Source organism: Protopterus annectens, chromosome 10.part0 (genome assembly GCF_019279795.1).
Source record: "Protopterus annectens isolate FY-2018-M chromosome 10.part0, PAN1.0, whole genome shotgun sequence".
NCBI lineage: Eukaryota > Metazoa > Chordata > Ceratodontiformes > Protopteridae > Protopterus > Protopterus annectens.
In genome coordinates, this window is record NC_056744.1 from 757901263 (window position 1) to 757928035 (window position 26773).

At 37.1% G+C, this 26773-nt stretch overlaps 1 protein-coding gene across 3 annotated transcripts in view; it reads left to right on the forward strand.

Moving 5' to 3' along the window:
* LEPR (leptin receptor) overlaps window positions 1-26773 on the forward strand; it is a 1381011-nt gene that overhangs the window by 1317065 nt on the left and 37173 nt on the right. Inside the window, exon 19 of one of the 3 annotated variants that reach the window (XM_044085570.1) lies at window positions 4814-4968. The exons of the other annotated variants lie outside the window; for them this stretch is intronic. Coding sequence (XP_043941505.1) covers window positions 4814-4888 — 75 coding nt within the window. The 3' untranslated portion in view covers window positions 4889-4968. Of the gene's footprint in view, window positions 1-4813; window positions 4969-26773 lie in introns of those variants that run through there. 3 annotated transcript variants of the gene reach the window in all.

Sequence of the window (26773 nt, forward strand, 5' to 3'; positions counted from 1 at the left end):
GCTACCCCAATATGGGTGAGTTGATGTTAACAGCTTACTCCTCCCCTCCCTTCTAGTGCAAGTACCACTAATCAAACATCATCATGAGGACTTTAACTGTTAATCATTTTTCCATAGTGATCAACATGATTAACTTAAGAACATATTTTCAACCCTAATGATGATAATTCCACTTTCAAATATCATTCATCACCTTGTCACTATAAGTCCTGGACATTATTTCTGATACATACAGGTCTTGAGACTCAGTTTTAGCTAAGGAAATCGATGGCCTGACAGTGCTAGTATCAAACTTCTTTTTGCATCACTTTACCCCCACTATCTTCTAACCATCAGCTCCCTCCTGGCCAGCTGGCCTATTCTCTCCATTCACTTGGGACAAGATTGAGGGAGAGGGGGCCATCAGGAGCAGTTCATATTTTTTCTTATCTCCTAAACCTTAACTGTGTCTACATGGCTAGGTACTGGGAAGGACTGTGCAGTGAGCCATCCATGTAGGATGTCCACTCACTTCTGCAAGGGACTTTCCTACCAGCCAGCCCTGCTGTCCCCGAAATATGAATGATTGTCTTCCTAGCCTCCATCAGGGCCATTTCAATTCTCTGTGTGCTCTGAGTGGGCAAAAACCCTTTACAAACCCCCAGGAGAATAGATTATAGTGGTGCATGGTCCTTCATTCCTCTCCCTCTCTGCTTGTCTCCTCCTGTGCCAGGACTGCTAATATCATATCAATCACCTGGGTCACAGTAAGTGCTCTGTCCCTCTCTGCCATGGAGCCAGGCAGTATCACAAATAATCTTGTTTCTAAAGAAGTCAAAACTGTGTCCACTGACTTCAAACATAGCGTAGAAGGTAGTAAAGATTTGCTTTTGTGGGAATAAGACTATTACCTCCAAATCTGCAATCAAGAATGTCCAACTAATTCTTCAGATGCATCCGTAATTCTCCATCTTCTATTACAAAGAGTGTAAAACTAGAAAACAGGTGGGAATACAATAATCTCAGGTTGGTTGGTTGGTTTAAAAGAAGGCAATGAAGGGCAAAATCTAGAAGACTTTCTAGACAAGAGCATTCTAAAAGTATTTGAATAGTCAGTATTATAACCAAAAGAGTGCACAGATAACTGAATCATCTGCATGGGCACTCATGTGGTCTACCGAGTCATATTTGTTACTTTACTATGCTTCAAAGAAGCTTATTTTATACAAGCAAAAGAAGGGACATCCTTCCATCTCAAGATATGCTATGTATGATTTCTACAATACCTTTCTTCTGAAACTACCCAAAAAGGAAATTATTTGCAAATTTTCAACAGTTTTCCTCAAAAATCACCTTATTACTGCATTGATACACTCATCAGCTTAATATAAAGTCATTATTTTCAAACACTAGTTTTGCAGTGACATTTTTAGAGTTAAATCTGTTTGCAAATAACAGAAGATCTTGTCTCTTGCATTATAAGAATCCATACATTCTTCTCCAAACTCACTAATCATGTAGAACTGTTAACAAAAGCAAAGACATTTGAAAGCTTCTTAATTGAAATTTTCCCCTCCAAACAATTCAATTCCAGCAGATAGGATGTTTAAGAATGTAAATCAGTGACGCTCCTAACATGCTGTGGATATCCCTTTCACAGTAAGTTCACAAAGATCACAGACATCAATTTCTAGTGATTACCTGGCAAACAAGGAAATGCAGGACCTGGATATTACCAAAGCTATTCCTTCTGAAGGAGTTCAAAACAAATACTGGAAAAAAGCACCACAGAAAACTTAATTGCATAAAAAAGAAGAATTAGCCCTGACCTTAAGCAGCAGTGCAACTTATATGAGTATCAAGAAACAGCCTACTAAAACATCTTAGATTGTTAAGCAGTACTCACTGGCATTTCCACATATTCAAATAAAGTGTTGCTGATTTAAAATGACTACCTGTGCACCACCATTTGCAAGACAAAACAGAATAAAATAGGAGAAAAGGTGCTTACTATACCTCACCAGAGCTCTGGCGTAGGGTTTTTTGACCTTGATGAATTCTCCAGTGCATTCACCTTACAGTAGAGCTCTCCAAGTCACATTTTTTTTATTTTTTGTTACATTTGTAAATAATCTTTATTATTTTCCTCTCTCTCTCTCTCTCTCTCTCTCTTCCCACAGCTGGGCCACTATTCTAGATACCAAAAATCCTAACAAGCCATCTGAACTCCTTATACACACTCTGTCCAGTCTACAAGACATGACACTTTCCCTTAAGCTATAAACATTCTAACTCCAAACCCTAAAAGTGGCTAACTCATGAGTTAAAATCTCTCCTTAAACCCTGGGATGAATACTGGCCTTCATGGAAATCTAATCCCATTCCAGAAAACAGGAAGCAATATACACATCTAAGGAACCTAGTAAAAAAGCCAATAGATGACACAAGTCATTCCATGATACACCTGCATATCTCTCTGAACTACAGCCTTAGAAAATTTTGGAAATAAGTCAATAACCTCACAGGTTGTAACCAGCCTCACACATCTACAAGTGCTTCTTTCAGCTTGTCTGCAGATGACTTCCACAGATAATTTAACAGCCTCTCCAAATGTACTGCAAACAATATCCCTACAAACGCTCCTCATCCCACCCTCAGTATATTCTTGTCTTTTATTTTTGGAAGGTATCATCCAAAGACATTATTCATTTATTTGAACAAATGAAGCAGGAAGATCCCCAGGTACAGACAACCTACATCCATGGTTCATATACCACTGTTGTGGCTTTATTGTTGCACCCCTAAAACACATATTTAGTACCTGTCATACTGCCAATACCATGTCTAATATATTGTAATTTGCCATAATAAAACCACACTCCTATTACACTATCACCCCATTTTGATCCTTCCAACCCTGTGTAAAATTTGGTAAAAACTGTCTTCAACTCACAAACATATTACTCTTTTTCATAAAAAGACATGGGCTCACGTCATGGAGGAGCACAACCACAGTCATTTGGTCTTTGGCCAATAAAATTCTCTTATCAGTGAACAAAGGCATATTCTCTGATACAATTTGTCTAGACTTCTCCAGAGTCTTTGACTTAGTCAATCACTCCTCTCTTATAATCCACCTTTCATAATTAGGCATTAGCCCTGGTTCCATCCCTTGGTTCAAGAATTATATGACTCACTGCCACTTCTCAGTGAGTGCTAATTTCTGCACCTCTCTCTCTCTCTCCTCTCTTCTACTCAAAGGTGTACCTCAAGAATCTTTTCTTGTTCCTCTTCTGTTATCTATATACATCAATAAACTTGTGCTTAATCTTCCTTACTTTCCTATCCTCTTATACGCAAATGACATGGCATTCCACCACTTAACTACCTTACAGCAAGATCTACAATCTGACTTCAGTTATCTCTGTGAGTGGGTTACTACTAAAAATCTCATACTAAATACATGCAGAACTAAAAGAAGGTTTTTGGTGCTAAACAAAACTCAGCAGATGCAAGAAAACTTTAAAAATCTATGATCACAACAACCATCCCTTATAGTAACTCTACCCTTTCAAATATCTTGGTCTATGGTTAGACCTCCTGCTCAACTTCCAGCTATATCTTGATAGTAAATGTAAAAAATTAATCCCCCAAGTTTCTGGGCACAAAAATATCCCCTTATCTCTCAGATTTTACCAGCTCTGCAATAGGAAACAGAATCATATCCCCTCAACTTGAATTCGTCCTCTGTCGTGTATTAATATCCTCTCCTATAAACTCCACCACTATTCAAAAACTAGAAAACAAAATATAAAGATTTATTCTACACTCTCCAAGAAATGGATACCGGTGTATAATGACTCACTGTTGAAATGTTGGCACTTGAAATGCAGAGTGCCAACAAGATGAAAAAATGTACTGAAAATCTCAAAGAAGAGCAAAGCTCAAATGTCACTCTTCTCCTTTAAACTTTTTTTGTTGAGGGGCCAAGCCACCAACCCCCCTGAACTTATATATACAGACTTTGAGAACACCATAACTCTAAGGAAAGGAAATATCCCATGAAATGGCTGTCTCAGACTTAGTATATATATATATATATATATATATATATATATATATATATATATATAGCTGTATCAGACTTAGTATATATATATATATATATATATATATATATATATATATATATATATATATATATATATGTTCACTTTTTGGCTATTCAGTCTCTGTGCTTTGGGACTCAGTCTAGTGCATCCTGACATTTGAAATGGTCGACCTGTATAACACTAACAGAGGCAATCTGGCTCAGTGTTAACCAAAAAGCATACCTGCTGCTGGGATCACAACTGGTCAAACTCCTACAAGAACATACTCTCCCTCGTTTAACCTCAAAAAGAAGATATTGCCCAACATACAACCTAAGAAACTTGAACAACTTAGACCCTAAAACACAAATCTCAGGCACCAAGCTACAAATATCCGACCATGTGTTCTCAGTTCTCAGGCCCAAACTCTGGGAGTCCCTTCCACCTGAAATTAAAGGTATCCTCTTATACCAACTTCCATTCTCTACTAAAATCACATGTAATTAATTAAGTAGGATGTAGCTGTTACCCCTTAGGTCACATCATTAAGTTTGTTTTAACTCCATTTAGACGTCAGGCAGAGTTTAGCAGATGGAGGCCTGTGTTTTAAGCTCATGTTGCATTTTTGTTCCTGGGAATTCGAGAAGCCTTTTTGCTAGGAAAACAAACTTTAATTGCATGCCTTTTGTTGAAGCCGGGATGCATCTTTTTAATGCCCTACATCTTTTCGTAATTTTTTACAGGATATGGCAGGAAATAGCAAGAATATGAAGTCATATATGCCGGCAGAATTAATAAATGCAGTCAAGACACCGTAACAGAGGCAATATACATGCAATACTCAATAGCATTAACAACAATAAGAGATACAGTAACACCAATAATATTTATGACAACTATGGCTAACAGTATCAGTATATGTATTTATTTTGCCCTTCTATTAAAAGGTTAAGTCCTACAAGCCTTTGGTGCTTTCACTTCTGTAATTTATTTTAATCTACTATCTCAAATGTTTTGAAACTTAATAACAATGTAAATTAATACATTGGATTTACTCTGCATGCTATGTACTATATATTACTTTACCATTGTACTGTTTTATTGTCACATATGTATTATTGTACTCTTGTCTGTTTTGCATGTCTGGTCAGTTTTTGACAGAAACTGAAATTGATAAGAATTAATCAATCAGTGTACTACCCCAGTAAAAAATCAAATAAAATAAGTTAATACATAAATAATAAAACCAATCCAGAGCCAATGAAAGATAATAACAGCCACTGATGTATTACATAGACATTTATACCATGAACACACTAATAGCACATTAAAAGTATAGAATCGACATACAATGGAAGAACAGAAAAGTAAAAAAGAGAAAAAAAGTAGGTAGGCATTATATTCCAGTTAATATAGTATCTAAGTAAAGCCTCATACAAGGAAATGTATATACTTTTCCATTACACCATTACATGACCTATAGGGAGAATCATTACTTAACTATATTATCAATACATAAAAATAAAAATTGACCAAACATTGTGCCATATCTTCATATCAAGTTGAGCACTGCTCCGTGATTTTAGTCGTGAGCTATATATATGTACTGGCTTCAGGCAATCAGAGGGAAGTTTTTTTTTTCTATTTTCTGAAAATTATCACTAATATGATTGTAATAATGTTTTTAATCCACCAATAATTAGTAGCGGTGTCCCACTAGGTATTGCTTTAATGCCCAACCGCCAAAATTTAACATTCTGTGCAGGCAAAAGGGTTAATATTATGGTGTAGCTCATGCAACGTATGATATGAGTCAATGCCTGAGCAATTATTGGACAGAATAACACCATAAGCAGGTAGGAGGCCTCATCTGCCATATTATTTTTGGTTATATTTGAGGAAGAGTGATGTTGACTTTTTCATTTAAATAGTTTCCACAAATACTCATTTGACATTTAGTCATACAGCCATGTGACAATGTAAAGTATTGCTATGCCAGGAGAAGTAGGGCAGTGGATGTGTTACATATGCCAATGCAGCTAGCTGGAAGTTTGTAAAGATTATATGTCATTTGTATATCAAATTGATTTGTACAGATGCTTGTTAAAATGTATTTGTAAAGCTGCTTGTGGTAAAAATGTGCCAACAGTGTGCTCTGCTAGACAGAAAAAAGAAATATACATATATTATTGTAACTGGTAAAATGTATATAGTGTAACAAAAGATACTGGAGGAGAAGAGGTTAATCACAGTCCAGCTGCAGCTAACTTTGAAAAATGTTATGAAATGAAATGACTGGGCCTAGCCTTAAAGATGTTATCTCACAGTTTTGAATGAAGCCAGAGATGCAATGTCTGCAAGAAGTTTGGTTTGTTAGTCTCTGTAGGAAGAGCAGTAGTGTTAAAATTGTTTTACAGCTTCCAGATACTGTAATAAACTTTATTAAAGCTTGAGATATGTATTGTAACAGATATCTGCTGAATCCTGGCAGCTTCTAGCCAAAGGAGTAGTATGGGAACCTAAAGTCATATGACCAGATGTATGTGATGTCATTCTGTAATCCATCATTAAAAATGATGTTTTAATACTAGGTGATGCTAAAGTCTCAGAGCAGTCTGTTTTTGTAACCTAACAAGCAAGGACCCCCACGTACTTCATCTTGCCTTGCTCTAGTAAGTGAACCATGGAATAGTAATTCTTTAGATCAGTCAGGAATTTATAGTGAGATTAGTTAAGTACTTTATTTCTGTATCTGTGTGTATCTATTCACCTGTGCTATTTTAATATTTCTTATGAATGAAACTATGGTGTTTATTGTAAATACATATTTAGTATTTTCATGTTCTTTTGGTCCTTTAGAGAATATGTTAACCTTTGAGAGTACTCCTGAAAGCCTTACTGCATTGGCCAAACGCTATCATTTGTGTTAATATTAATTTCACTCAGTATAATTGGGTACCCTTGTAACAGCCTTATAATATTTGACTTTGGAGTGTCTGGTGGCATTGTAACTACATTATAGTCTGGGCAGAAGTGGGCATAAGCTAAAAAAATCTGTGCCAGCCTTTCCCAGGTGTGTGTGTGTGTGTGTGTGTGTGTGTGTGTGTGTGTGTGTGTGTGTGTGTGTGTGTGTGTGTGTGTGTGGAGGGGGGTATAAGATACTGGGTACCATGTTTTGCTCTTTAGAACCACACATAACTAATGGACTTCATTAGCCTGCAGTGTTACAGAAATGTGGAGACTGACCACACATGGCGCTGATGTCTACCAAACTTTGTTAAGACCAAAAGTATGTGCCAAAATCTACAAATCTTGCAGGGGAAGCTAGTTCTGTAAGAATAGAGGGATAATGGCTTTACTGTGAACCAGGCAGCCTGGTTTCAATTACTAGACCAAGTGCATCTAAGAACTGATGTGGGAAGAGAATAATAATGAAGCCATGCATCATCATCTCTCTCCTGTTCAAAGGAAGCATGGAGATGACATGGTGGTGTGAAGAAGGCCATTCATGAAGGCCATCTGGAGCACAAAGCCATCAACAGTAACCAGAGTAGGTGAAGGTGTAGGCTATGAAGGGGTGTGACAACTTTAGGAGGGGTTGCGTTTGGACACCCCTAAATAGATAGTCACATGATCATAGGATCATAGGATCATAGGATCATAGGAAGTTACTAGACTATTGTCCCTGAGGCCTTTATAAGCCTAGCCAAGAGTTTAGCCCATGCATAGACCATGCCTAGTAGTTCACAATGTTCTTCTGAATGGTACCAGCATGAAGAGGGTTTGGCCTTCCAGCACTATGTCAAGCCATTCCCTATAAGTAGCAATAGTGTCTTCCAGTCTCACTATTATCCTGCACCCCATCTTTAACAGGCATTACCAGCCACAGCACCTGGACTGAGGAGTTTAAATACTGGGATAACATTGTATAAGTGTGGTATCATGGAGAAGAGAGCTCAGGAGAGCTATATTTGTTTAGATGTCATCAAATCTTACAGTCCTTCATAGATTTACAAAAAAGAAAAATGTTTTGTAGATAAACATGCATATGATGCAAGATCTAGTACCAGAGTGACAGTTAAGCAGGGTTATAGAAATGGCTTAGCTTTTTTATGGTATGTCTTGAATATTGCAGACAGAGCACAACACAGTGTGGTCATATCTGGATACACATACAGCTGATATCTTCTAATATATGGCAGTCTGAACAGAATTACCTTATATGTGTACAGTATTGAACAGTGTAATGCAATGTATAACAGAGTTGATATTGATTCACACATATTAATGATGCTGTTAATGTGGACAACTGTAATAATATGATCATATACCACTCCTTGGAAATACCAGCAGATGTATTATCTGGTATCTAATACTATTGTAAAGGATTTGTTATGCTGGTAAATTGCAGCTGTATGTGTAAGGAAATTATCATTTATCATTAGCATAGTACCACATCACCCATGAATACTTGTAGTATACTTGGAGGAAAGATTATAATTGTACAACATGAGTATGTAGTACTCATTACCACTAGTAGTGATATGCACATGTAAAATTAAATATATTCAACATTCATTATGCTTACATAAACACTTAGCATCCATATGCATAATGGATATTACACATATGTAAAATAGGAACTAGTTCTTTTTTGTAATGCAAGTATATTATATTATTACTTGCTGGCAGACTGTATCTAGCCAGTGATGTTATTTGTTAGGTGCTTGCTGTTCACCCACGTGTATTGAAATCTAAATGACAGGGGCATAATGATCCATTTACTGTGTTCATGTCTGATGTGTTCAGGTAATTCTGGTGCATGACTGTTGAAGGCATGCAAAGCATCTGGTTTTGCTAGACTTTCTACTGTGGAGATATCTGCTCTGAGTTACAGCACAATGGCACAAAAATTACAGAACCAACTGATATTGCTAACATCCTGGCAGACAGGTTCAGTGCTAACATTAGCCCCCTCTCACCCCATAAAGGGCCCATATCTATACATGAAGAATGCAGAGTACCTGTAATCACAACTATGCAGGTAAAAGCTACAATTTCTAAAGCCAAAAACACAGCATCCATGGGACTGGACAACATCCCAGGCTGCATTTTACACGAACTTCAGAATGAACTGGCTCACCACCTAAGCACCATGCTCAATCATAGCCTCATGATAGGCTTTGTGCCCACTGAATGGTGCACAGCAACAGTTATCTCACACCACAAAGGGGGAGCCACCACCGATCCCTGGAACTATCACCGTATTAGCCTGATGAGCCTGGTCTGCAAAGCCATGGAACGTATCATCATGGAACTCATAAACAAATACATTGATAACCTCCAGTTTCAGTTTGTGAAAGGCAGATCATGCCTCCTGAACCTGATTGACTTCTTTGAGGCAGTCACCAAAGCCGTAGACGAGGGTAAGGTGGTTCACACAGCCTATCTTGACCTCACCAAGGCTTTTGACACCATCCCCCATGCTGGAATTATAGCTAAACTCACTAAACTAGGTATAAATCCGTACGTCACAAGATGGGTTGCCAACTGGCTCATTGTTAGAACCCACACTGTAAAATTTGCAAACTCCAAATCTGACTTTAATCCAGTGGCAAGTGGAGTACAACAGGGTTTAGTCCTGGGACTTCTCCTGTTTGGTATCTACTTCTCTGAAGTACAGGCTAACACAGAAGGCATTTGGCTAATGCAGTTCACAGATGACTGCAAACTAGGAGCCATAGTCAAGTCTCTAAATGATGTGGACATTCTGCAGAAGGGCCTCACTGAGTAAGATGACTGGTGTCAGAGCCATGGCCAAAAACTCAATGCCAAAAAGTGCATTGCCATCCCCTTTGGTAAAAACTCTGTACCCATGAACTACCACATAGATGGCAGTCTACTTAATGCTGAAGGGGTGATAAGAGACCTTGGGACCCAGGTGGGCAGTAGCCTGATAATCACATCACCACAGTAGTCAGAAAATCCTTCTATGTGGCACACCTCATCACAAAAGGGTTCTCATGCAGGAAAAAAGAGGTAATTGTTTCCCCTCTACTCGACACTCATTAGACCTATTATAGAGTACAATGCCCTTTTGGAATGTACCTCACAAGACATCTGCAGCAGCTGAAAAGGCCACATAAGTACCTCACAAAGAGGATTACTGGCCTCAAACAGTTGCCCTACACTGACCATCTGAAAAAACTCCAGCTGTACTCTGTAGCATATCGCCTACTCCGAGGTGATCTCTGGCTAATATATAAAGCTATGTCAAACCCAGAGCTGTTGGACATGCTACACCTAAAGAAATCCCAATCCCTCTGAGCTACACACTCTAGGGACCTAAACCTTGTCACCACAATAAACAGGACATGCTGGAGGGATAGATTCCTGTCCCAGAGACTTCCCATACTCTGAAACAAGCTACCCAGCTATGTCAAGCAAAGTTTCTTTAGCACTCTTCAAGAAAAATCTTGATAAGTGGATGGGAAATAGGAAATACACCCCAAGGATCACTTCTGTGGTGCTGCTCAACAGGGGCACAGGAAAATAACTTTGTTGGGTGGCATAAGCCAGGGAACCTTGTTGGCTAGGCTTACTTAGGCCCTTGGGCCGATAGCCTAGTACCTACCTATGAACCTATGAACCTATAATGCTGTAATGAGATGACATGTGACCAGTAAACTACACACAAAATATAACTTAGTGATATTCTGTGATAATAATCAGTTTTCTATTGGTATACAGCTTAAGGATGTCTCCAGCTTTTATCTGCATATTACTCAGGAATCTTTTTCAAATAGTTCTATTAATGTCTATAATATCACTTATCTAAGTTAGCACTGTGTATTCTGGTTTAGGGATCTACATCTATAATTATGGTATGCCTTCCACATACTGTATAATGCACATTAAAAATACCTATACTACTTTTGTTGAGAGTATTAAGCCCCTTTGGACTGATTCTTGATATGTTAGTTTCCCACAGGTATGCTGTTGTTGGTTAGTTATCTGTATGTTTAAATCTATTAGCTCCATCTGAAAAAAGCTGTTTTCCACCCTATCTGTGTTAATTATTTTACTTGCTTATCAGCAACTTGTGCAATTTGTTTTCAGAATGACAATTAACTATATTGAGCTCCATATGGAGACCACCATACATACTCTTAGATTAGAAATAAAATATGTGTTTTTTTATTAGACATATAGTTACATTTTAACAATATGCAATACTCATTTCAGCTGTGGTGCTGATATTAAGTGTTTATAGAATATATACTGCAATATAGTGGTGTCCATTCTGAATACTCAGAATACAGTTATAGTAAGAGATCATGTATAGTACATGGATCTGACAAGGACTCAAGTTTGCAGATGACTGCAAACTGGGTGCCATAATCGACTCTCCAGCCGACACAAGCATCCTCCAAAAGGGCCTCATAGAAACAGACAACTGGTGCCAGAGCCATGGCCTCAAGCTAAATGCCAAAAAGTGTATAGTCATTCCCTTTGGCAAAAACAAAGTGCCCACAAATTACCACATAGGTGGTAATCCATTAAGTACAGAAGAAGTCATTAGGGACCTGGGGACCCAAGTTGATAGCAATCTCTCATTTGACAACCACGTGGCCAAAGTGGTTAGAAAAACATTTTATATAGCCCACCTAATCATGAAGGGATTCACATCTAGATTAGGGGAGGTCATCGTGCCTCTTTACTCATCCCTCATCAGGCCCATAATCGAGTACAATACCCCTTTTGGGATGTACCTTACCAAACACCTGCAGCAACTGGAAAGACCCCAAAAGTACCTCACCAAGAGGATCAAAGGGCTCAAACAGATGCCATATGCTACCCGGTTAAAGAAACTCCAGCTCTACTCAGTGGCATACCGACTGCTCAGAGGTGACCTGTGCCTGACGTATAAGGCCATGTCCAACCCGGAATTAAGGGGCATGCTGCACCTCAAAAAATCCAAATCCCATCGAGCTACACGCTCGAGAGACTTGAACCTCAGCACTGAAATAAATAGGACATGCTGGAGGGACAGATTCATAACCCAGAGGCTCCCTTCACTATGGAATAAAATCCCAGTCCAGGTTAGGCAGAGTCCCTCATTGACTCTCTTCAAGAGGAATCTTGATGAGTGGATGGGAGATCATAGGTTTACCCCGGGTATCACTTCTGTGTCACTGTTAGATAGAGGCACAGTATACTAACCTCGAAAAAGGGCATAGCAAAATTAATTTAAAATGGGTGGCGAAAGCCAAACATACTCTGGCTAGGCTTATAAATGCCCTAGGGCAGATAGCCTAGTATGAACCTATGAACCTATGAACCTATGAATATGCAAACCATAGCTGAATACATCTCTATTGCGCATCTGTATTTCAATATAAGAGATCCAAATTGATGCATGAATTGCAGCATCTTTACTTTGAACTACCTGTCAAAACAACTTTAGTTTAAAAAAAACGGACTCAAATAATGCAACAAATGTGAACTCCAGTTTTTCTACAGGAATTAGTGTATTACACTGTAGTGATATGACAACACAACGTTCCTTTAACAGCAAGCTCTAAAAATCTGCAACACCATTACCTGTACAAGCATCTTACTTATAACTAATAAAGACTAGAACAGATGTATTACTACGTAGATCATATTATGTAGATAATTATGATTGGGACTCTGATTATAACCAGATATTTATGTTGTAACATGTGGTTGCCAAGAAATTCACCTCTAGAGAGAATATGGAGAGATGAATCCTGGTCTCAGTGTTGAGAATATGTAACCAAAGGTTTTCTAGTGCATGGAACTTTATCTGCCTCATGTACTGCCAGCTACAGAAAAAAACAGTGTAGGGGTATGAAGAGCTTTATTACACCTGAAATTCTGTCAAACACTTACTACTGTCAGACAACAACATAAACAACATACTATTAATGTCTTTGTTTAAGAATTCTTTACAAATTCAAAAAATAAAAGGATCAAAATCAGGAGCAATTTAGATAATGTTCAAATTCACTTAAGAAATTAATAGATCAACATGTTTTGCATTAATGTGCATTTTCTGAACAATAATAAGTATAAAACTCTAATGTGTGGCATTATTGACTGACTGTAATCCTTAATGACTCATCATAAAACCAAAGATTTTTACAAGTGACATGATAAAAGTATAAGACAAAATCAGTGGCATTATGCAAAATCAGGGATAGTTTAGAGGTAGCGGGCAGAAACAAAATACTTCTCAGCAGAACAAATCATTTTAAAAGCTGTTAGACACTTCATTCTGTGACACTTTCTGTTTGTAAGTGAAGCAAAGTGAAGTGCTAACTTTTAAAATGTGTTTTATCTTCTGCTACAGTTCTTTGTTGGCACTGTCTGCTGTTAGTCCCTAGTACAAGATCCATTCATAACAGCACATAGGGGTGCTTTGCAAACTTTTGTTAAGCACTCCTAAGAGTTGTTAAAATTGGTTTTGCACTAGGGAAGTTTTCAACAAGTTTATATTTTCCCCCCAAGTTCTGAATGTAGTCTTGATGCCCCATGCATTACAATGCAATAATGCTCATCGCTCATGTGATTGCTACACTATCTGGTAAACATAAAGCATGTAGAATATATATATATATCTATAGGAAAATCAAGGCAAAACTATACTCCATAGTACTCTAAATACCTATGATATTCTAGACATACCTATAAAGACCAGGTATCTGCAACTCGGGTCTATATTACCATATCTAAAAACCTAGTCAGCCATCGTCTGTTCGCAGACCAATAAACAGCCAAATGTCACGTCTTTGAATGGCCACTTTAACAAATTTTTTTATTGGGGAAAATTTCACTTGGCCAACCAAAAACAAGACAATATTTCAAAACCTTCAAAGTGGGGGGCTTTGCCCCCCACATCCCCCAATGCAAGGTTGTGTGCCCACCCCCCCAACTAAATATACCAACTCCAAGATCACACTACAGTGGGGAAAAGGACAAATTCCAGATGATGGCCAAGCGAGGACATAATCTGAGTGCAGGAAAAGAGTGAGCCTGGGAACTATCAGTGATACTCATATAGGATGGCAGAAAAAAGTGTTAGAATGACCAGCTCCTACATGCTTGTAACATTGAGAAGGTGGTTGTGAGCAATTCTGTACTGGCCTTTCTTTAGGTGTGTTCCCATCCCCTTCCTAAAGTGACTATATCCCCTCATGGCCTCATTTTTCTAGTTTGGTTATTTATTGTTCCAGTCTTGACCAATGTGTGGGCCACAAGGACTGTTGTTTAACTCCATATCACTGTCAGTTCTAACTGTTGAATAGAGTTGTGTAGACATAACCTCAAAATTTACTTTCTCTGCCATGTTCAATAGGTACCTGGGCTGCATAAGTGAGTCAAGGTCTAGGTAGCTATCAGAGCTTCATTCCACTATGCCAATATAGCTGGTTTAATCTGCCTATTTTTGTACATATCTCGGGATTAGCAAGCATTTGTAAATATTGGCACAGTGTACTATTAGACCCCGGCAAGCTACACAGTTTGAAGCAAATACATTTTTTTTACTTTTTCAGGCTATGGAGGCCTATTACTAACATATGGCATTGAGGAGCTTAATATGCTGGCCAACATGTATAAAAGTCTATAGTATTCCAAGACATGCACATATATGGTATTATTGGCTCTATATCACGAGACAATGTAGTTGCACGATAGCAAGGTATGTCCTCTTATCTGTTATATCACATCTGATGAACTGATTTATGTTTTACGCCTGTGTTGTATAAGTATGCATATGACTATAGTGCACTTGCCATGTGTTGTTGATGTTCTTGGTGAGGTCCAATTTTGCATGGAAGATACAGCCTATATTTCATCATACTGCCTATATTTGTGATGCTTTCTCTTGGAATCTGTTTAATGTAGATGGCAACGATTTTCACTGTAATGCTTGTTGTGGTCACCCTCTGTGGATGGTAATGCATATTTTCAGCATATGCATGTTGTCCACAGATATGTTATGTTCTCAGCAGAGAAAGCTGTTGGGCATCCACAACTGTCTATACAGTATGCCAAATACCAGCACAATATGCATTATTTGCATATTTATGTTCATAGGTTCATTGGTTCATAGGTAGGTACTAGGCTATCGGCCCAAGGGTCTAAGTAAGCCTAGCCAGCAAAGTTCCCTGGCTTACGCCAACCCAAGAAAGTTAATTTCCTATGCCCCTGTCGAGCAGAGAACAGAAGTGATCCCCGGGGTGTATTTTCTATTTCCCATCCAATCATCAAGATTTTTCTTGAAGAATGTTAATGAGGAATTATGTATGAATTTATTACATGAGGTCATGAAAAAGAGACAAAGTGGTTTTTATAAGTGTATATTAGACTCTGATAGTGTTATAATGGATTCTGTAAGGCAAGGGTCTATTTTTGATACAGGAAAGTACCCTTTGATGTACATTTTAACTTTTAATGAAGATTCAGATTATATTACAAGGGTGATATTAAAAAATTGGGAAATTTTGCAAACAGATAGGAATGTTGGTTCTAAATTTATGGATGCTCCAAAAATTGTGTATAAGAAAGATTTACCTTTTAAAAAAATCTTTGAAAAATTTTCCTTGTATAAAAATGTTACCATTAATAGGGAAATTGGTAATTTTAAATGTGGGAGATGTACTATATGTTCATATATTTTAACGACTGGGGGTAAATTAGAAGTAAATAATCAGCAGGTATACATTATGGGTCATTTTAATTGTTTTAGTAAGAATGTTGTTTATTTTTCTAAATGTTTTGGTTGTATGGCCTTCTATGTTGGAAAAATGAGTAGGTTATTCAGAGAGAGGATAAGGGAACACATTTTAGATATGAAACATCAAAAACCCACTAATGCTATGGCTAGACATATAATGGACCATCATGATCATTCATTCAAATTTTGTGTCTTACAACAAATAAATCGTGACCAGCAAGGTAGAATTTTGGATACGCATTTGGATTTAAGTGAATTAAAATGGCAATTAAAGTTGAATGCACACAATTTTCCTGGTCTAAATGAATATTGCACTATTAAGCCTGTGCTTAAACTTAAGCATATTAATGGTAGGGCATAAGTAGTGCAAAGGTTATGATGTTAATTTTTTATAGTTTATATTTCTTATATGGATCATAGTAAAAGTTATTTGTTACTATAAACAAAAAAATTTATGGACATATATATATATATATATATTTTTTTTTCAACACAGTTTTATGAAATTAATATTGATATTATAACAATATATATAAATTTTAAATAAGGTATAATATTTTATAAATATAATTCATATACTAAACATATTGTTTTTATTATTTTAATAAATTAATGTAGTAAAGTATTGTTATATGTATTTTTATACGGTTAGATTTTTTGTATTAATTGTAAGGAGTGCTTTAACATTCTAATTGATCAAGTCACATGATATGTATTCATTCCTTCATTAAGCTATTTAAGTGGTGTGTTGGGTTTGTTTAAATGTTCTGAAGAAGTCCGTATTATTGTGGACGAAACCTAGGTCAATCGTTTTTTATCGCTATTGTATCGTTTTTGTTTTTGTCTGTGTTTTTGGATGCATTAAACCTTTTCGTCTTGGACTTGGTTCTTCGTTGTGGACATTTTTGATTTTCAATGTTAATGAGGAACTTTACTTGACATAGATGGGTAGCTTGTTCCAGAGTATGAGAAGTCTCTATATCTCCCGATGTGGCAGTGTAGAAAAATGAATCAATATGATGCTCAGAAAGAGTATGTTTTTGCATGTGTGTATATATAGATATATATATATATATATATATATATATATATATATATATATATATATGTGTGTGTGTGTGTGTGTGTGTGTGTGTGTGTGAGTGTGTGTGTGTGTGTGTGTGTGTGTGTGTGTGTGTGTGTGTGTGTGTGTGTGTGTGTGTGTGTGTGTGTGTGTGTGTTTGTGTGTGTGTATCTATATAACAATAATGCAATGAAAACCAAGTACATTGGATAAAATCCATCTTGCCAACTGTAGAATTCATATACATATCACATGTGAACACTGAGTAACTGCTACATTGACTCTTTGCTTAGTCCAAAAACTTTGGAGCACAATAGTATAAGAATTTCTGACATTTCTACTTGTGGAAATACAGATAACTACAATTAAACAAAGACAATATACGCTGCATTAGTCCACTGGGACTAGATAAAATCTGCCCTGTCGGTTTTACTATACCCTGATGTATGATTTTTTAAATAAAATGACCTGGCTTTCTTTAAAGGATGCTGTAAGTATATGGCAAAATATGACTGTATATAAATCTGAATATATTTATGCACAGTATTTAATCCTTAACTAATTATTTTCCACTTTCAGTTGCTTAAAAAGATACAAAACTCTATGCGCATTAAATAATTTGAAAGTTTAATTAATACTCTATGGCAAAAATAATGCTGTGGGAATATTTTGTTTAAAAATAAAGGTTGATGTAGAGTTATGGGGTACAATTGAAAAGAAGAATAAAATAAATATATGGTCATATTGTTTTAAAAGCTAAACATATGAATTAAGTGCTTTGGTGATACAGGGGTGAGAATGATATGGTTGTAAAGGCTAAGTCTGCAGGCGTGCTTCTTGAAAACCCTCAGATTTATTTTCCCTACAAAGCAACATTGCAGTGGTACCGTTAGTTGTTTACCTATTGCTATGGCAAACTGGAAAGATAATTTCTAATAATACTTGATGAATTACTCATTCATATATTTACTATAAGCAGTTGCCTATTGGCTGTTCTTGAAAGATGTTCTGAATAAGAACTTTAGCATGGTTTGAAAACTGTAGAGCATTCGTTGTCAGTTTTCCTGGCATGATCAAGCATGCCAATTTGTATTGCTTCAAGTTCTGTCTTTTAAGGCACAACATCAATAGTGTATTTCTTTTGCATTTATTTATTTATCCTTTGTTGACCTATCTAGCCCCAATAAGTTAGTGGCCTCTTTTCAAGCAAGACCCAAGGTGTTATTTCTATTTCTAGAGGAAATATGGCTGGGGTTTCAGAGACCTTTCCTAACACTTTTTGATGAGTACCATGGGATCTTTAACATCTACCATTGCTACCACCAGTTCAAGTAGACAGTACTGCAGCTTAGCATCTCATAGATAGGATGCCACACTCAGCAATGCAACTTGCCCCTAATGATGCGCAACCATGGTGTATTCACCTGGAATGAGAATAGAACCAACAGCACAGCCTTCTGGTCTATATATACTGTGTCTTCTCTTTTAGTCATTTGTCTAATGGGAAATGGAGGTGAGGAGGACAATAACAATTTAAAACAGGGACAGATTTTAAATATTCCTCTATTAAACTTAGAAAAAAAGAGAAGGTTAGGTTACAGTGTTTTGGTAAAAAGCATTTTTTTGAAGGAGGAAGTCTGAAACTCAAGTGTCTTCCATTAGTTTGTGATTTTACATAATGGTGGTGGGAAAAAGGCCAAAAACACAGACAAATTTTAAATATTGCTCTTGTAGACTTACAATAATGCTTAAATAAAAGGTTGTCTTACTAGCATGCATTTTCTGAAGGATAGAAAGTGGCTTTAATTAATTAGTTACTTCAATCACATTGCCACAAAACCACAAATTTTATGAGACACAGACACAAAAATTATGAGGCAAAAATCTGGACAGTTGAGAGGTATAACAGACTGGAGAATGGACTGGTGAATGTGTCAAATTAAAATGTAATGCAGATAAAATACATAAATGTAGTTTGGCTTAACAGCTTTTTAATCAATTATCTTTTTGGAGCAGGTAGTAAATTACACTTAGTAAATAATGACACCAATTAGAATTATAATAGACTGCTTCAGAAAAATGCATATTAATTGACATTCCCTTATTCTGCCTGATGAGAAGTGATAACTGATTTGTAAGGAATGGCAAACAGGCAGCATTGTGGGGTATCCTCCTGCCATTGCTGTTAGTACTGGTTCTTGCTGCCGCTGTGTAGGACAGATAGGGACTTTGTTAGCTGTTTTTGTTGGGAGGAGATATATGAGTTCTTGATTCATTGAGACTGTTTTTATCTATTATTACTTGATTATGTCTACTGATTGGTCTTTCAGTGAATGCTACACTATTTTTTTGAGGGAGGGGTAGAGGCTCAAGGCTCTTTATCTTTTAATAATTGATTGTTGTTTTTACTGAGTGAACTTGGACTTACTCTTTTTAATGGGGGCAATTTGAATGCAATGCTCTTTTATGGGGGGATAAGTTCTTACTTCATGAAGGCTGTCTTTATCTGTTAACTTATGGACTTTCAATCAGTGCAACACTGTTTTATGGGGGCATGAGTCTTATTGGGTCTTAATTCATCAGAGCTACTTTTATCTATTATTATTACTTGAATGAATAAATGTTTTTTCCTTAAGGATTTTCTGAGGATGGTTTGTTTGCAAGATCATTATATTTTGCTTTGGTGTAATGTACATCAGTTATTTTCCATTTGCATTGGTTCCTTCCTGGATGTAATTTGTATTATATATTTAGTTGCAATTCATGTGGTATAGTTAATATTGTGGGTTGTGGTTGTGAAAATGTTAAGTGGTACACAGGGCAAACCAAAAACGTACAGCTGAATGGCATGAAATAAAATGCCAGAGTCCAAACAAATGTGAAAAATCCAAGCTGTTTATTCGTGCTGCCTTCCTGGTACCTCGGCTAGGTGCCTTCAAGGGCAAACAAAAATAGCTGTCAAAGTAAGAATTTTGGAACATTTGAGGGATATTTGCAGTAAAAACATGAAGAGTCCAGCTGCTGATCATTTTGTGAACAGGCATGGGGGTAGCACTGTCTTATTCTTTTTTAGTGCAGTGGCACAACCGATTTTAGATAGAGGGGGATATATTGTTAAGAAGTTGAATGAACTGGAGAGCAAATTAATTCTAAATTATAGGATATTATTTTCCAGGGGTCTCAATCTTGAAGTGAATCTGGTGAATTAGCAGGATGGTTAGTTTATTAAAAATATAAATATTAAAAAGAGCAAAAATGTTTTTAAAAAAATGTAAAAAAGTGTAATAAATCATTATTTCTTAGTATTTAATATGTTGTTGAAAAGAATATGTTTATTTAGAAATGTGTGTGTGTGTGTGTGTGTGTGTGTGTGTGTGTGTGTGTGTGTGTGTGTGTGTGTGTGTGTGTATATATATATATATATATATATATATATATATATATATGTATTTATGTATATATACACACACACATATATATATATATATATATATATATATATATATATATATATATATATATATATAGTAATGTGCATATGTATTTGGATATGATGGTGGCACTTTAAGAAAGTTCAAAAAGTTAATTGAGTGAAATTAGTGGGGCTTGAATTTGTTTGGTATAAAAAGGGCTGTTTTTTCATTACACTTTATCCGTTGAAGGTGAAAAGCTGAGGTGAGTGTGTTTGATATTAAAAAAGTTGAACAGCTTTTTTCTGGTCTAGTCCTGCATCTTTGTTTTTGTGAATGTTGTTCTTCTAGATTTTTATTATGTCCATAGAGTTTTTCCTCAGACGACTTGTTGAACAGTACTTGTACACATACCACACAACCTGGAAACATCACATATCTGGACAAAGGCCCATGAAATGTAGATACAAATCTGTACGCTGATTAACATAAAATCTGCATACATAATTATGTAACCATGCCCATTCCAATAGAATTGTGCGATTTCAACTTTCAAATGCAACCTGAAGAACAGACAACCAAAATATGCCCCTTGAGTCCCCAACAGACATTCTAATGTCCCATTACTTTGCTATTGCCCCATTTGCCATAAACACTATAATGTGCATACTGATTTACTTCTACAATGATTATTTGTATTTCATACTTTTATTTTACATTTTATAGCACAAACACTAATAAACATTTGAGAAACAAAGCAATACAGTCTCACAATGAAAATAGACAGCATTAAAACTTCTCTGCCCTTGAAACTCAACATTCATGAAACAGCATTGAAACCCACATTCAAAGAAAATGCATCTGGCCAGTGGTGAATAAAGATTACCTTTGGACTGTTTTCATATCATAAGTCCATTTCATACGAAACATACATGTGTTCTTTGATGCACCTTCCTGACTGTATTAAATTATATTCCTTGTATGATACAACATACTTGTTAGAGCGTATTTTATATTTGTTTTGAACATTTTTCCAGTAAGCAATGAAACAAAATGCATGAACCAATAATGACAAAACTGCCCAATTCAGAACATTTCCATCATACAAGTCTACTCTAGCCCAGGTTGGAAGGTTTGGAGCCAAAGCCAGAGAGGCAAGATTACGTTGGTTTGGACATGTGCTGAGGAGGGATGCAGAGTATATTGGGAAAAAGATGCTAAGGATGAAGCTGCCAGGTAACAGGAAAAGTGGAAGGCCTAAGATAAGGTTTATGGATGTGGTGAGAGAGGACATGCAGGTGGTTGATGTGACAGAGCAAGATGCAAAGGACAGGAAGAAATGAAAACAGTTGATCTGCTGTGGCGACCCCTAATGGGAGCAGTCGAAAGAAGAAGAAGAAGTCTACTCAAACTTCTACAGTCCACCAGTATCAGTAAATATGCACAGTCTCTGCAGAAGTAAAGTCATCTAAATAATTCCACATTAAAGAGATCTGTAACTAGTGAAGAGGTTGCTCCTAGCAAACAAATTTATATTTCATTGTTTCATCTACAAGTAAAGTGCCTGCTGCCCTTGAAGAATAAACTGCCTATGTTACATTAAAAAAAATGATAAGCTAGTAATATTTCAAAAGGGAATAGATGGCAAACTGATAACAGGTTCATAGTCGCTAGGTAACTCCTCCAAAGGAGGACATTCACAGGACTGCAGCATTTACTTCCTTTGAAGTACAACACAGTATAGTATCAGTGATCCATCTGTATACTGTGGGAATAGAATCCACAGCCATCTGCATCAAAAGCAAGTATACTATCTTGCTGTGCTACTAACAATGCAAGTCGAATGTGCATAAGCAGCAATAAACTTCACTTTCCCTCAAGAAGTGTGCAGCACAAGAAATCAGGAAAAAGCCAAAATGTATGGGGGGGGGTACAAAGGCCCAAAACTGGGGACACATTTTAAACATTGCATGTATAATCTTAGAAAGTTGCTAGAATAACATGTTGTGTCACCCTGTGTTTCCTGAAAGAGAGGAAGACTGAAACTTAAATGGCTATCATTATTTAGTGAATTCAGTTCTCACTGATTTGCCAGAAAACCACAAGTTTTATTTAACATTTGTTTACTGGGAAAGTCCAACTTGGAACAAAGCAATTTTCAGCAGAGGCTCCAGACACATGTCTTTGCATCATGGGAGGAAGAGAGAACCCAGAGGAAACCCACACAAACATAGGGAGGACATGCAGACTCCACACAGAAGGCACTTCAGCTGAGAATCAAACCAGAAAACTTCTTGGTGTGAGGCAACAACACTATCACTGCACCACTACATCATCTGATTTTTAAGAGGAACAGACCAAAGGTATGAGCCAAACATTCCAGACATTCTGTGAAAATTTGTACAACTGAGAGGTACAACTGTTTTACCCAGAAGTGGTGTTATGGGTAGAGAACTCAGGCTCTTGCTCCTTGTACCTAAGGTACAGGGTTTGAGCTTGAGTAGCCCTAACCACCAGGTATACCTAACTGCGGCATTTCATATACACACCTTCTATATGCAGAAAACAGTGTGACCAGTAATTCCACACAAACCTGTCATCAGAACCCACACACCTCTATATGCAGAAAACAGTGTGACCAGTAATTCCACATGAACCTGTCATCAGAACAATGTGGCAGAAAAATACAATAGAGCTGAGATTTTACTTTACTTGTCCTCCAGCTTACTTCTGGCAGGCTGCTGATGTCATCGTGCATGCCTCTGCACATGATGATGTCAGCCCAAAAGGCCGGAGGAAAATAAATTAAAAAAAGCTAGGAAATTCGGAAATTAAGGGATGCCCCTCAGGAATCGTGGCACCCCTTTATTTGGACCTCAAAAACTGGTAAAATCCGAGAAATTTGGTGTGGTTGAGAGGCATGCTTGTACATATCAAGGTATATCATAGGGAGGTGAGGCAATGAGTTCAGAATAGGAATGCCAGAAATTTTCTTCAAATGGAAGGAAGGACTTTCATGGAATTCCATGAATGCATAACATGCTGCTGCCACTCATTCCTCATTTGCTCATTAATAATGTGCATCAGAGATATTGCATCTAACTGTCCAGTCCAGCCCAGATCCTAACTTCACAGATTTTCTGTTTGTGTGTTAAAATACCTTGCATACATTTACTGGCTGAAAATGCAAACTGTTGAACCTGAATTTAATGCCAGCACAGCAAAGTCATTTTTTCTTCTGATTAGCCTTGAGTACTTAAGTAGCATCATTCTTAGAAATGATAAAAGAGCAGACAACCAGTTAGCAAGCTGCAGCCTAAACTAAATAGGTTTCTCAAGCCTAGGTTTCCTACGACAGCTGTGTCTTAATATTTTACAAGGTCAAAAGAGTGGTGTGGGAATTTTATATTAGTAGCACACTCTCCCAGTAAGGCATCATTCATATACTTGTCTAAGTAAGTTGCCTTTGAGGTCACAATGACTCACAGCAATATCCAAGGTGGATTGTACAATATCAGCAATGTATACTTCTGAATGCCTGCCCTGATTGCTCACCCATGACATAGTTTGCTACTTTTTATATGCAGCAGAAGAGGCAAGTTATCACAGTATAAAATGTATGATGGTACTCAGTAATGCTTCATTTTAACATGTAGAGATGGGAGTTGCAGGTTATAGGGTTGGAGCTGCAGGTTTGCATAATGGCTAAAGTGTTTAATTCACAGAGAGGTGTGTGAGGCTTGATTCACACCAAGAAAAATTGGATAGGCTTAAAGTGATCCACAAGGGCAGCTAGCCTAGTACTTATGACCTATGCTAAGGGAAACCTAACTGTATGGTTTCTTTAAATTGCTAAACAATGTGGCTGGCTATGTAACACTTGACAGTTGAATGATTTACTCAGAAAAGGCTTTAAACTTGCAAAAAGCTTCCTCTTTGGACTTGTCCTTGGTCTCTTATGTATTTGTGAAAAGGTTTTGTCAACATGTTCTTCCCATTCAAAAAAAAATTTTTTTTGCGCTTCAAGCGGAGGGGGGGGGGGGCGCTAAATGGTGGCCTTGCCCTGGGCTCCAAATGGTCTAGTTACTCATCTGTTGAGAAGGACAGTATAATGTTTTGTATGCATGATGACTGAAGTTGCAGCTAGCGTTGATCTGTGCAGCTAGCTTCATCAACATATATTAAATACTGTACCAGATAAGAGGAGAATGAACATCTTATACTAAGAACACCAGTTTCTTTAATGCACACCCCATGTGTTACAGAGCATTGTCAGTAGTTACTTGGCATAGCTTTTCAATGAATATTCCATCCGTCCAATGTACAAATTGTACTGTGCTATATATTTCATATCAGATCATAATGATAAAGTTTTTTCATTGTAATACTACTAGACAATAAATCTGCCATTTTTCACTTTTACAAGGACTTTTATAGTATTAATATGACATTTTTTATTGTACTTTGATTCATTTTTTTCAAATACAAAGGAAACAAATTGGCATTTATAACAAAACACATTTCAGTACTATTAATTCCTTTTAGCTATCAGAGTAACTTTCTAGCTTCTTCAGTAAACTAATAAGCAAAGTACCAGGTGATGAAATTAACACAGATGCATGTACAAAATACACAACATTACACAAATGTACTCTTTAAATGGAAACTAGTTCATTCAAAAGTAGCAACAGCATAATGACTCTTGCAGTCATAACCAGAAGAACAGCTTCATCATGGTGATGAGATAACAAAAGTACTTGAAAGAATAACAGTGCATGCTAGTTTCATGCACCTTATCAAGGTTTTCAGAACTACTCATCAAAAAAAAAAGAATACGTGAAAAATTAAATCAAATATAAAATTAAATCAAGTGTTGCTGTTAATGGCTGGCATTTTAATGCAGAGGTATAACATTATGACTGCTATACCTGTAACTTGTAATAATAGTGGGTTTGGTTCCAACTTCCTCCATTTGTTTACTCTGTAATCCTTTGCAAGTCATTCAATGAGACAGTGGCCTCTGACAGAGTTAGAAATGAGTGCATGTGGACTAGTGCACTATCCAGATTAACAGAGATGTGCATTTTCTATTCATACATAATTCAATTTTTGAAACTTGTGCAACATGTCTCAAAAAGACAGAGAAGAGGATTAACTGTCTACCCTAATGTGGGTTACACTTCCGGTCCCATAGGGTTCCACTGTGGGGCTATTTCTTCTTTGACTAATCTTTTCAGATATAAATTTGGGAAATGATATGCTGGATTCAGAAAGGTGATTGTGAGGTGTACACCTGGAGCACACCTTGAGGTGACAATTTATAGTTCAGAGACAGCCTTAATATGGTGCTGCAACATTACGAGGTGAGGCACAATCGTGGGCTGTCTCTGAAGGCTTACAAAAGCTAATGAGGAACTTCAGAGCAGCAGCCTATGCTAATTAGCCATGTCCTCTCCCCTGGAAAATTCTGCAGTAAGGGATTTTTGCAACTCACTGATTGCATAAGGTACATCAGCCACCCATATCAATGAAGATAACCAAAAGCTTGTGTTCACCCACAGTGTTAGATATAAGTACTGGGGGAATTAAGTGTGTGTGTGTGTGTGTGTGTGTGTGTGTGTGTGTGTGTGTGTGTGTGTGTGTGTGTGTGTGTGTGTGTGCATGCATGTGTGGGTGCATGCATGCATGTGTGTGTGTGTGTGTGTGTGTGTGTGTGTGTGTGTGTGTGTGTGTGTGTGTGTGCTTGTGTGTGTGCATATGTATGTGTGTACATATGTATGTGTGCATGTGTGTATGTATGTATGTATGTGGCAGCAAAGGTATCAGCACTGTAAGGTAAGTGTGTGTGTGTGTGTGTGTGTGTGTGTGTGTGTGTGTGTGTGTGTGTGTGTGTGTGTGTGTGTGTGCATGTGAGTACGTATGAATGTGCAACTGTGTCTCTGAGTGCAATTGAGTGTGGAAACTCAGGGAAAGTATGTGCTTGAGTGTGTGGATGTGTGCGTGTGGATGTGGGTTGTGGGTATGCATGAGTGTGAGAGTGTGGTGCTGTCATACCTCCACACTCTTCTAGACTAACAAGCAAATCTTGAAAGACTGGAGAGAGAAAACTCTTTTTATTCTATGCCTTAAAGGCACATAAAACAAAGTTTTGCAGCACAAAATACCTAGGGTGGGGAACACCTGGAATAACATTTTTATGTTGTGCATTATAGTCACATAAAAACTAATTCAAAAGAAGTTTTTCTGCACAAAAGACATGCGGCAAGAGGAACCATAAGAATTTGGGATAAGCCTATATAGTTTGCCCTAAAGACAATTATAAAGATTCAAGCCCCTATCCGTAGACTCTAGCATGCAGTGTGTTAATACTGCACATTACCAATAGACACCAAAGATCTCCATAAAGTATTACGCAAGTGTCGAAAGAAAATTAAAAGTAAAGTTAGGGAAAAAGTTTTAAACCCTG